Genomic DNA, 13,294 nt, shown 5'->3' on the forward strand with positions numbered 1-13,294 from the left:
AAAATATTATTTCATCTCATACAGAAAATTTACAAGTAAGCTGGAGTAAAATTACCATGCGGACCAAAGTTAACAAAGTCACGGACCTAGGTAATTTAGATGATTCGTGTGTTTATCATCAAATAAAAATAACGATGACAGTAAAATTAAATATTATAATATGAGATAAGAATTAAACACATTACATTTAAGATAACTGTCCATCCAAAAAAACCCCTAGAATCTATTTAGTATTATTTCTAAAAAATAATCTTGAGAAAAAAACACTTTTAAAATAAAAATATTTCTAAACAAATTTTTAAAAAAAAGTTTTTACACAATTTCTTTCCCTATAATGGTGGAACATTAATAACTTTATACAACAAGTGCAATGAAATTCAACCTAAATTGAGTTAACGAGAGAATTCGATAAAGGAAAAAAAAAGTTTTGATGGTTACACTTGAGAAGCGGTCAATTAATCTTAAATAGAAATAATAATTTTTAAATAAAAACAAAAAAAAATTATAATTATAACAAAAGTTCTCAAAAATTGGATCTATTGTGGAATTGATCAAGTCATTGATTCTTTAATCCAACTGGTACGGTTGATTAGTACAATTTAATTAAATAAATTATTAAAAATAAAATAAAAATTTGGTACAGTAATTTTTTGCTCGATTTAACTAATTCTTTTTGATACCTTAATTGATTCAATCATATTTAAACATAATTGATTATAGCCGGATCAAATGCTAAAATATAATAATTTTATTAAAATTATTGCTCTAAGATGTGAATGAGAAAAATAATATTATATTAAAAATATATTTATAAAAAAATATTTAATAATTAAATCATATCAATTTAATCTTAATTTTTTTGACATCATTATTGTTGCAATATTTTGAAGCATATAGGTTTGAATATAATTACATACATACTATTTTCCATTTTATGAATCAAGAAGTTAAGTGGAGTGATAAACAGTAAATTACTTTCTTTATGTAATTTTTATAATGAATAAATATTGAATTGACTCACGACATTAAATAACACTAAATTATTTTATTGTTGAATGAATTATTATTTGAATTAAAAAATATATTAAGAAATTGTGAAGTTGATAATATATTATCTTTTCTTATATATTGGAAATTATAATATATTATTTCCTTTTTCTTTGAGTTAAGAATATATATTATTATTTACTTTTTGAAAGTTCATCCGTATATGTATATATTAGTTATTTGAAATAAATAAATAAATATTATTTCCAACTCGTGGGAATAGGGTCAATTTTTATTTTTTATTAATTAATTAATATTTTAGGGGGTGATGTGACTGGTGGGAATAAGGTTAATATTTTCAAAAGGGAAAATTACTTCGGTTAATTATTTTAAAGCGCGAGAGAAAACGACAAAAAGGAGACTAATAAGCCGAGCTGAGCCGAGCGGCGTCGGGATAGGAGATTTGTCTCCGTACGAGAGCTCCATCAGAGGGCCTCCATCCACGTCTAAATCTCTGATGCTATGAAAATGAGCCTCTTAATGAAAAAAGCTTCTGCTCTCCACGTGTCCTTACTTAATTGGTTCTTCACTTTCCTCCAAAACCATTACTACTTCCCCCTTTCCCTTTTCCCATTTCTTTTACTACTATTTTATTACTATATTTTCAATTTTTCACTCTTAACAATTTTGAAAAAACAAAAATAAAAATTTTAAAACCCTCCTCGTCGGAAACAAATAGGAAAATCCTCAGAATATTTATCTTCATCGGGAAAAAAAAAAAACTTCATAAAAAGAACCTCAAAGTTTCTCTCTTCTTTCAATTTATTAATCGATTATTTCTTCGATATTTTGAAGATTCCATGTTTTAAGTGAAAAGCTTACGTCTCTCCGTCTAAGCCTTTTCTTCCCCCCCCCCTATTTTTGCTTGGACTGTGAGTTGCTTTTGTTTCATCTTGTTTTTCCTTTTCTTCCTAGGGTTTCATTTCCATTATCTTCAAAAAAAGAAACTTGGAGATCAAGCGAAAGTCCAGAAAAAGGAGAAGATTATAAAAATTGTTACCGGAGTTTGAAAGGAGCTGAATTGGATGGTTTGAAGGTGATGTGGAAATCGAAAGGAAAAGTCTTTGGATTTTAAGATAATTTTGCAAAAGGAAAAAAAATTGATTGAAATGAGGAATTCTGGAATAATTTAGAAAACAAAAAAGAAAAAAAAATAAAGGAAAAAGTTGCGGAAGTTGCAACTATGAGTTACAGCGAAGGAGAAACGAGAAACGTCATCGTTTCAAATGGCTCCGTAACGGCTGCTGAAGAGTTGACCATCGATCACAATTTGCTCATTGACCCGAAATTGTTATTTATCGGCTCCAAAATCGGAGAAGGAGCTCATGGAAAAGTTTACGAAGGAAGGTCAGTATCAAAACACCTCTGCCAAAAACAATATTACTAATAATCCACTCTTTTTATTTTCTCTTAAAAAAAAATAAAGCCTTCAGTTCATGGTAGTTTAAATTGTAGAGTTCTTTTTTCTCCTTGTGCTGTAATCCGAACTCTTGGTGTTAATTATTGCAAATTAACAAAGTTAAACTGTTTTAGATCAAGGAAATTTTTTGCTACATGCTGGTGTGGATGTAACAGGAGAAGTCAATATATGAAGAACATTTGCTACCCCTTTTTAATTGTTTATTGTTTTCTGTACGAATTTTTGTAGAAATCATGATTTGTTTATGATGGGGTGCTGTATCCTAATTTGTCAAGTTTTTTAAAGTGAAACATTGTGAAGGGAATAGAATGTAAGAATTTAGATTGTGTACCGAGGTTACTAGTTACATAGGGGTGAGTCTAATATTTTTCCAGGTATGGTGATCGGATTGTTGCCATTAAAGTTCTTCACCGTGGGAGTACTGTGGAGGAAAGAGCTGCACTCGAGAGTCGTTTTGCTCGCGAGGTTAACATGATGTCTCGAGTTAAACACGAGAACCTTGTCAAGGTAAACTGCTTTAAGCTTGAAATGCAAATATGAATTTTATCATTGATGGAATCTATCGGTTATCTGTTTCTCACCCGCAATGGGAAATTTGTTGGCTTGGCAGTTCTTTGGTGCTTGTAAGGACCCGTTGATGGCAATAGTTACTGAGCTATTACCGGGAATGTCCCTTCGGAAGTATTTAGTTAGCATCCGTCCGAAAGTTTTAGACCTTCATGTGGCTTTGAATTTTGCACTAGACATTGCTCGAGCCATGGATTGTCTGCACGCCAATGGGATTATACATAGGGATCTAAAGCCAGGTACATCTTGAGCATACTTTTTCTTTACAAATATTTATTAGTGACTAGAAAGGCCTGCTTTTGTCACTTCAGATTAGGAGTTGGATTGAATCTGTGCCATTGAAAGCAGAATGTGGACTGTAAATTCCTCTTCGATGTAATACGTTTGTTCATAGTTCAGTACCTATATCTCAAGTCCTTTGACTAATTCCTCATATACTGGGAAATTTGGTAATGCAGACAACTTGCTGCTTACGGCAAACCAGAGATCTGTTAAACTTGCAGATTTTGGTCTTGCGAGGGAAGAATCTGTGACAGAGATGATGACTGCAGAGACTGGGACTTATCGCTGGATGGCCCCTGAGGTTAGTGCCCCTACTACATTACCAAAATGGTCAAAGAAACTTGTTTACAACGAAGATTGGAGCTTCTTTTTGTTGTTGATTTCATTGTGTTAGTTTCAGCATTTAAGTTCCTCTCTGCAATTTCTTGTCAACTTTTGATATCATCACCACCCTGTATGTCATGGTATGTTCTTTAGAGGTCTTATGTCTTTTGTATTTGACACTACTGTAGATTGAGCTTTGGACAACAACTGATAATAATATAGGGCACTTTTTTGTCATCGCTTTTTCATGGTTATGGTTTGTTTAACAAAGTAATCTCTATCGAGTAGACTAACTTTTGTATACAAAATCTATGACTTGGTTATCATTCTTTATTTCAACCTGTGTCATTGTAGTTGTATAGCACGGTGACATTACGGCAGGGAGAGAAAAAACATTACAACAACAAGGTTGATGTCTACAGCTTTGGAATTGTCTTATGGGAATTATTGACCAATCGTATGCCGTTTGAGGGCATGTCCAATTTGCAGGCAGCTTATGCTGCTGCTTTTAAGGTGCAAGTCTTTAATGCACATTTTTGTCATCCATGATAAAATTTTTAAACTAACAGATAACTGACTAGTTTGATGCCATATGAGCATGCAGCAAGAGCGACCTAGCCTTCCAGAGGATATATCACCTGATCTGGCGTTTGTCATACAATCTTGTTGGGTTGAAGACCCTAACATGAGGCCGAGCTTCAGCCAGATAATGCGTATGCTGAATGCATTTCTCTTCACACTCACGCCTCCTTCACCATCCATACCTGAATCTGACACCAGTGAGACTGCAGAAACTAGTAATGGAACCATGACCGAGTTATCTGTTCGAACAAAGGGGAAGTTTGGTTTCCTTCGCCAACTGTTCACTGCCAAGAAGACAAGGAACTCTCAATGAGGTTAAAGTTTTTGAAAACACTTTCTTTCTCGAAAGTTGGCGTGGGATAAATTAGATATATATGTTTTAACTTAACCTCTTCTTAGTTACCGTCAAATGAAGGAAATGTAGGAAGGATGTTGGTGGGGGTTAACTTTAATGGCAAAATAAAAAGAAAAAATAGAGCATCTTTTACACTGTCTAGTTGACTTTATTGTAAAGAAGACACAGGGGATTCACATTGTTTTGTTCATATCAAATGTTACATTCATCAGAAGAAAAAAAGAGAGGGAAATTAGAGTGAAACTTAACTATTTGGTTAAGTAATAGCCCGTTTTCTTAATTGGAAACCAGTAACCACTTGCTCTTTCGTCCGTGAGGGGAAATGATATATGAACTGGTGGGCATTTGGCTCTTGTTTATGTTTTCTTAATGCGAAGGCATGCATTTGATTGGATACTTGCTTAAGGCATTATTAATGATTGATAGCTAAAAAGTGTTAATAGACTGGGTCGGGTTTAAGTTTTATATTAACATATTTTATATTTATTCAAGCTTGACTTTGGCTTAAAATATGAATTTAAAATTTTGTCTAAGTTTATTTATATTTTTAAAAGATTAATTCAAGCCCATTTAGGTCTATCCATATTAGTTTTTATTTTTATTTAAAAAATATTTATACTATTTTAATTTAATATTTAATAAATTTATATATTTTTTATAAAGTCATCTTAATATTATTTTAATGTTTATGATAGAGTAGTATTATATATTTAATATAGATTTAGTTGTTATTTGCTATAATTTACATAAATATAAAATTTATTATAAACTTAAAATTAGGTCGAATTCGGGTTTGAATTTACAAGTGATCAACTCATATTTTAAATAGATTTAATTTTTTGTCTAAATTCATTTTTAGGATTTAATATTTTTGCTTAAACTTTTTAAAACTTTTTTTGGGCCTTCAAGATTGGGTTGGTAGTTTGTCCATGAACAGGTTTATTAATAATCAAAATATAGTGGTTTTTATTATATAAAAGGTTTTATAATTTTTTTATTTAGGTCGGGTTTAAATATAATATTAATATATCTTATGCATGTCCAAGTTCAGCTTGATTTAAAATATGGGCTTAAAATTTTATCAAACTTTGTTCATAAATTTAACTTAAATTTATTTTAAACTCGTCTATATTATTTTTAAATTTTTTATAAAGATATTTGTATTATTTATTAATTTGATATTTAATAGTTTTATATTTTTTTTCATTTATTAAAATTTTATATATAGACATCTTGATATTTTTAAACATTTTATAATATTATACATCGCTATAAATTTAATTTATGTTATAAATGAATATATATATATATATATTAAAAACATTAGAAAACGGGTCTGGTTAACTCATATTTTAAATTAGTTTAATTTTTTATTCAAATTTATTTTTCATGCTAAATATTTTTATTTAACCTTTTCTAAATTTATAACATGTTGAGCTTAAGCAAGTAGCTGAATTCATAAACAAATCAACAAGGCATAACACAAAACGATAATTGTGTGCATAATTATATCTCAAGGTCCATTATAAATTTTTTTCGCATCAACTTACAAGATATTGTTCACTTTGATAGATTGAATATCTTCTTTTCATTCATAAAAGGTGTTTTATAGATTAAGTACAGTTTGATATCTCAAATTTTATAATTCTTTTCTAAGAGCTTCTATTAAATATCACTTGTACTTTAAAGATTTTTTTTTTAATTTTGTTTCTCATTTAATTTATTAGTATAAGTCTAATAATTAATCTTTCGTATTCTGTTAGTCTATTAAGAGGTAAATACTAGATACAAATTTTAAAGTTACTCCATAACCAGAATGAAGATAAAGAAGATCATTGCCATCTCATCTAATTGTATTAGAGCCATATTTTGATATCAAACGTAACAATCCACATATTGGATCCTACAATTTTGTCGCAAAATTGAAAATAGCATAAAATTCAGGGCTATTTGTAGAATTATGAAAGGATGGGAAGCATAAAAGAAATTTCCATATTGCATCCTATGTAACAACCTTGGAAGCAAGTGAGAATAAATAAATTAAATTTCACTGAAAGTTATAAATGTTTACGTTTGCTTATCTCTTACTACTTCCTCTGTCGTAATCTGGAAGTTGTTGAAGTAAGTTAAGATTCCTCTGCCACTCCATTTTTCATCTTTCTTTTTTTTTTCAATTGTAAAAAAGAAAAAAAAATCACTGAGAGTGAGACTGGGTCTCTAAGAAATGAACGGTTAAGATATCATGCCAAAAAAAAAAAATTATGTTCACGATTTCTATCTGCCAAAAAGAAGACCTTTTTAGAGAAAAAAAGAGTCAATGGGGGTTTTGATTTTCAGTATCAATTATTCATATAGAACTCCTAAAATGGTAGGAAATCTACAGTGGGATGTGAATATCAAGTTTTTCTTCTTTTTTTCCCCCTTTTAAATAAACAAAGTTTACCTTTTAAATTTTAAACCAAATTTCAAGAATAAAAGGGAAAATCATTAGATTGGATTTCGATCTTTCAACACAAAGTAAAATCCTTGATTCTCTCATCGCCGTATCTCAAACGAATCTTTTCTCCCGAGTTAGTCTCTCAGTCAAAACTTTACATTTCAACGCTTGTGGTTTTGAGTTTTTGACCCATCTTCCACTTTTCTTTTTCAAGTTCCAAAAACATCTTTTACAATTCCATTCGATTTCTCTGGAATTCAACACAACAGGGAATTCCTCTTTTCACCTGAGCTTGTTTCGCGATCTGGGTATGTTTCTGATCAAGCAAGAAGTTGGAATTTGAAGAAGAATTAAATTCAGGTGATGAAAAATGGGGGAAACTGAAAATGGATATTCACCCGCCACCCACACTGCAATGAACGCAGTGCAAGCCATAGGGAAAGGATTCGATGTTAACTTCGACACTAGGTTGTTGTATTGTAAAGGTGTAACAGGTTCTAAGATAGTTGAAATCGATGAGGAACATGGTAGGGATATTTACTTATATGATCAAACTGTTCTCCACAATGTTTCTAGAGATATCAAGAACTCTCAAGAACCTATTGGCCGTCTCAGTTCTGGGGTTTTCAATTTTAATGAGGTAATGTTGTTTTTAGTTTTTAAAATGTTCTGTTTGTTTCCCATTTTGTGTTTTTTTCATGAAATTTTGGGTCTTTGCTATAATTCACAATTATGTTCTTTGTGTTTATCTTGTGGCTTGGTTAGATAAGCATAGTAAAAAGTTGACTTTAGGGTCATAGGTTTGCAGTTAGGAGTCTTTATAATTTAGGTGATAAACAGAAGTGACAGTTGGGCTGAGAAACAAAGGAGAAAAAGATCAATTAAATTGATATTTGAGATTAAGAAAGAATGTATGTATATGTATATGTATATGTATATGTATATGTGTATGTATATTTGTATATATATATGGTTATATGTGTGTGTAAGAAACTCCAACCATTTGAGATAAGTCCATTGATGTTAACTGCTAGTCTAAAACCTCTGGTGATTGATTCTGCTTGGAGTTGTGTATTATCTCCCACCAAAGTATGCTAAGATCATGTTTGATTGTTAGTGTTTGATTCTGAATTATGTTTTAACCGTTTGGAATTTGGTTCAAGGGATTAACCTCTTAAATCGCGTATCAATGGTGATTGTTAAGACAATGCATAAAATCATCTATTTGATTATGATGAGCTTAATGATCTTTAGGAGAAAAGAGAATACTAATTGAATTGCTTAAGAGCATTATTTAAACTACTTCTAATTATTTGTTTTGCTTTGCTTTGTTCCAGACACGATTTTTATTGCTTTTAACATTTTTTTCTGATTTGCTTTTCTTAACTACCAACTGCAGATGGTGGAATATTTTAATAAAAATGCTAATGTGTCCGGTAGTTTTCCCCTTGGTAGTTTCAATTCTGCTTTTAGCTTTACCGGTTCAACAAATATTAATGCTGCAACCACAAAGACACTCTCTATGGATGGATTTTACATCCCACTTGCCAAGTTTCATCTAACAAAGTCCCCATTGGTATTGCAAGAAAATGTTAAACGGGCTGTCCCGACTTCCTGGGACCCGTCATCGTTGTCAAGGTAAGGATCATTTGCTGTTAACTGTTAAATGCTTATAATAGAGGTTCAATTCCTAATATTTCTTTCTTTATTACAGTTTCATTGAAAATTTTGGTACACATGTCATCACTTCTGTAACTATTGGCGGTAAAGATGTGATATACGTCAAACAGCATCACTCGTCACCTTTGTCTACCATGGAGATTAAAACCTACGTGCAGGATATCGGAAATCATAGATTTTCAGACAAAGACAGCCTTACAAGTTCGGGTCAAATAAAGTTAAAGGACAAGGCTAGTTCCACTGTTTCTTTCATATATTTTTCATCCTTTATTTGTCTTTCTTTCTTGACTATTGTAGAGTTAACACAAGTTTTGAGCTTTACAGGGTCTTGATACTGGCATTTTCATCAGTCAAGGGATATACCCTCAACCTACCATTGTGCCATCTCTTAATGGGAAAGAGGTATTTAGATTTCTTGATTGTTTATTAGTGGAAATCAATTTGCACATTAAAGTTCAATATTTTTGAGATGCTAGTTAGTTATATGCTGTTGTCATGCTTCAAAATTAGTGAAACAACTGATTTGCAGTAGAAAGTTTTTTATAATTAGATCCACTACTGAAACTATTATACTAGTCTCCTCACTTCATCTTATCCAAAAAGCATGTGAGTTCGCACCCATTGGTCTGTCATGGTTGGTTGCTTTTGGTAATGATTTGCGTGTGATAGTTTCATTTATTTTTTATGTTTTTCTCATTGTTGAATCGGTCCATGTAGCTAATGGCGTGTGCTCTGGCAAATCATTTCCTTTTAGTGTTAATTCTTTATTTTACCATTTACCCTTTAGTCCATATGCCGTGACTTGCTACACCTTGTTTCACTTGTTCTCGATGAAGTCTTCTAATTTTCTGGAATTCTCATTGTTGCAGGATGTTACAGTCATTTTTCGGAGGAGGGGAGGAGATGATCTGGAGCAAAACCACACCCAGTGGGCAAAAACTGTCCAATCCTCTCCTGATGTCATTGAAATGACTTTCTATCCTATTACTGCTCTGCTTGATGGGATAGCTGGAAAGGAGCATTTGATTCGTGCCATCAGTCTTTATCTTGAATGTAATACACTTCTTTGTGATTGACCGGATGCAATCTTTTCTTCCCCATTGTTATTGCTAATGATAAACTATTTGCCGTAACTCAAATCCTTAGTCTGATTGTCTGCAGACAAACCTCCAATGGAAGAACTAAGATATTTTCTAGAGTTCCAGACTCCTAGGATATGGGCTCCTATACAGGGTACGATTCCTGGCCACCAAAGGAAGGAACCTATTTGCCCATCTTTGCGATTCAGCATGATGGGGCAAAAACTTTATGTCAGCCAAGAACAGGTATATGTTCATGTCACAACTTTTCTCATCTTAAAACGTCATGCTCTTCCTCTTGTGCCTAAGAGCATTGCAATCACTGCATTTTTCAACCCCGACGAAAGCTATTAAGGAGTGGTAACCAGAACCATTATAACAAGATTTTGCATCTAATCTGGGCTAAGTGTAAATGCAGATTTCAGTTGGACGAAAGCCGGTAACAGGCTTGCGGTTATGCCTTGAAGGAATTAAGCAGAACCGTCTAAGCATTCATCTTCAATACTTAGTATCTCTTCCAAAGATCCTACTTCCACACTGGGACACACATGTGGCGATTGGTGCTCCCAAGTGGCTAGGACCCGAGGAGCAAGATAGTAGATGGTTTGTGCCGGTGAAATGGAAGAGCTTTTCTCATGTTAGTACTGCACCAATCGAAAACCCTGAATCCTCTATAGGTGACCTCTCTGGTGTCTACATTGTCACCGGAGCACAACTCGGAGTGTGGGATTTTGGGTCAAGAAACATCTTATACATGAAGCTGTTGTACTCTAGGATTCCAGGCTGCACGGTACGAAGATCTTTTTGGGATCACACTCCAGATGACAAACCAAAGAAAGTTGTGGCAACTGAGGGTAGTTCTGGCTCGGAAGGAAACATTGTAAACAAGTTGGCAAAATTTGTCGACATGTCTGAGATGAGCAAAGGACCGCAAGATCCTCCGGGTCATTGGTTGGTCACTGGTGGAAAGCTTGGTGTCGAGAAAGGCAAAATTGTTTTGAGAGTGAAGTACTCCTTGCTGAATTATTGAATCTCTGCAGTCTTTTTTCTTTTTGCATGTCCATTTGTGTTCACTATGCTTGCAAGAATTGTGTAGGTTGTTCCAGTTTTGGTTTAGCAACTTGTAGTAAAACTTTTGAAGATGTCTAATCTAGAAAGGCATGGTTGAAAAAAATTTTGAATCGAAGGTGGAATCGGTTTTTAATTTTTCGGTTCAATTGGTTCAATCGAATGGTTCAAATCATATAAAAGTTATTTTTGAAAAAGTAAAGAAATTAATTAACACAAAACAAACATACACAATCAAGTCTCAACAGCCAAAGCCATAGCCAATACGAAACCATCTAGAAAAATAAAAGATAGTTAATAATAAACAAGAAAAAATCATAAAAATGATATGATTGAGAAAAAAAGGTAAATTTATTAAAAAAAAGATAAAAATCTTTCAAAAATAATTTATTAAGAGATATTAAAAAAATTAGATTTAGCTGATTGAATCTTAAGTCAATTGGCATAGACATTGTTGTCAAGGACGTGGATTCGAGTACGTTGTGTAAAGATTGAGGAAGAGCTATGAGTAGTTTTAGTCATTTTACCAAAAAGAGCATATATTAAAAAAACTAAATTTTGTCATACCCATAAAATATTTTATGTTAATTTTTTTTAATTAATGTAATAATGAATATAGGTGGAGTGCCCGGAGTGGTAATGAGTTTGCATTTTAATACTATTCAACATATTTTTATTTAAATATGATATAAACATATAAAAAGATAAAAATGTTATCATAATAATTTTAATTATAATTTAAAATAATGAGTATTTCTGTAATTTCATAATTGAGTCAATGACTTGATTAATGGTGATAGTAGCTCAATAAAATGTTTAAATACAAGTGAGTATTAGATAATAAATTTTATAGAATTTTTTGTTCTCGTTTCTTGCTTTGATTGATTTTCTAAAACTTTTGTTCAAGTTATATAGTTGGATATTTAGACCAACTAATTCTCAATTCAAGTGATTAAACTGGCTGATCTAGTTCGACTTTTATAACCTAATCAAAAAAGGTTTAGACTATTATATCACACTTTCTAGATAAACAATTTCATTTCATTTGCAAAACTCGTTTTTGTGGCTTGAAAACTATCTATATTATGTTATTTTAGTTAAGTTATTGATTGAGTTAGTGTCATGAATCAATTAAATGTTAATATAGTTATATTATTATGTGAGTATATTTTTTTTTATTTTTTATATAAAATAAATAAAAATTCAAACATCATAAAATTTGAATATATTATTTTATCTTTTTTTTTCTACAATTTAATTCTATCATTTTCATCAAAATTTCATTTGACTTATATTTATTTATAGATATATTTATGATATAAGTTTTATCACCAATTTACCATAATTTAATATAGTCCAAACCCTATACATATCAAACATACTATAGGATGTAAAATGTGTAGATTCGAATTAGTTAATAATAGGGTGTCCCGCGTAGCGTCGGTGTCGGTGCACAGCTTGCCTACCTATCCTCTACGACATGGAATTCCTTCACTCATATTACTCCTATGGGTCCATCACTTGCCGGAGCTGCGAAGGCATTGCATTACTTTAATTGACTTTAGTACTTTTTGCGGTGAAGGAGAATGGAATACTAGCTATAACCTCACAACCATCTAATTTTTAAGTCTGGTATTTTTAATCAAAATCATATTGATTAAAAATCGATGATTTAGCCGATTTGATCATCGAATCAATTTAAAAAATATTGCATTTAATTATAATTTTAAATATATATATACACTAACTAGTGATAGATATATTGGTAAAGCACATTGAACTTCTAAGAGTGAATGCAAATTCAAACTTTAGAGATAAGATTATTGAAAGAGATAACTAGATGTAAATCTCGAAAATGAATCCTAAAATTTAAAGAGACAGAGATGAAGTTAATGAGAAGTAAAATACTTAATTTCTTTCAATACATAGGCTAATAGCATCTAGCTTAATCAAAAGCTGAATATGTGTAGAGAAGAATTTTGTTGATACCAAGTACAATAAGGGAGGAAGACAAGGTGGAGCGAGAAAAAATCGAAGTGGTATAGTGGAGGCCGGTTCACCTGTAGAGGTCAAAAGCCAGAACAAGGATAAAATGACAAGCTAATTGAAAAAATAAATGCTCAAGTAACTCTAGGGTATAAAAAGGGTTGATTCCTTACCTATAATTTTTTAAGGTATTTATAGGAAAAAAGTACCATTGTTCTTCGATATAATATTAGCTAGATAAGTGTTTAATCTTGTTAAACACGTAATAGATAATCATGAACACAATAGTATGAGTTTCTATCAATATGAGATAATTAAATTTAAATAGACTTCTTATTATCTTGCAAATGTGTTCACAGTAGGATAATATTTTCCAATGAACACAATGAATGATAAATTCCGTTTGAAATGGACCAGATAATTATACTCAAAATATTAATGCAAAGTAAACAATACCATTTATGCTT

General features: G+C 31.5%; 2 protein-coding genes across 3 annotated transcripts; both read left to right on the forward strand.

Moving 5' to 3' along the window:
• The first annotated feature begins 1,660 nt into the window (after nt 1–1,660).
• Nucleotides 1,661–4,971, forward strand: LOC121206325 (serine/threonine-protein kinase STY13). 2 transcript variants are annotated; one of them, XM_041077210.1, is made up of 6 exons: nt 1,661–2,394; nt 2,842–2,974; nt 3,078–3,273; nt 3,493–3,617; nt 3,995–4,153; nt 4,245–4,971. In XM_041077210.1, the coding sequence occupies exons 1-6, from the start codon at nt 2,231–2,233 to the stop codon at nt 4,533–4,535; spliced, it is 1,068 nt and encodes a 355-aa protein (XP_040933144.1). In that variant the 5' UTR covers nt 1,661–2,230; the 3' UTR covers nt 4,536–4,971. The 2 variants fall into 2 exon arrangements, with proteins under 2 accessions (XP_040933144.1, XP_040933145.1); XM_041077211.1 differs by having other exon boundaries at nt 2,871–2,974.
• Nucleotides 4,972–6,651: 1,680 nt separating this feature from the next.
• Nucleotides 6,652–10,977, forward strand: LOC121206326 (MACPF domain-containing protein CAD1). Its single transcript, XM_041077212.1, has 7 exons — nt 6,652–7,654; nt 8,414–8,652; nt 8,729–8,924; nt 9,019–9,096; nt 9,564–9,747; nt 9,856–10,019; nt 10,192–10,977. The coding sequence occupies exons 1-7, from the start codon at nt 7,385–7,387 to the stop codon at nt 10,801–10,803; spliced, it is 1,743 nt and encodes a 580-aa protein (XP_040933146.1). The 5' UTR covers nt 6,652–7,384; the 3' UTR covers nt 10,804–10,977.
• The last annotated feature ends 2,317 nt before the right edge of the window (nt 10,978–13,294 follow it).

The sequence above is a fragment of the Gossypium hirsutum genome, chromosome A09 (genome assembly GCF_007990345.1).
Source record: "Gossypium hirsutum isolate 1008001.06 chromosome A09, Gossypium_hirsutum_v2.1, whole genome shotgun sequence".
Classification (NCBI taxonomy): domain Eukaryota; kingdom Viridiplantae; phylum Streptophyta; class Magnoliopsida; order Malvales; family Malvaceae; genus Gossypium; species Gossypium hirsutum.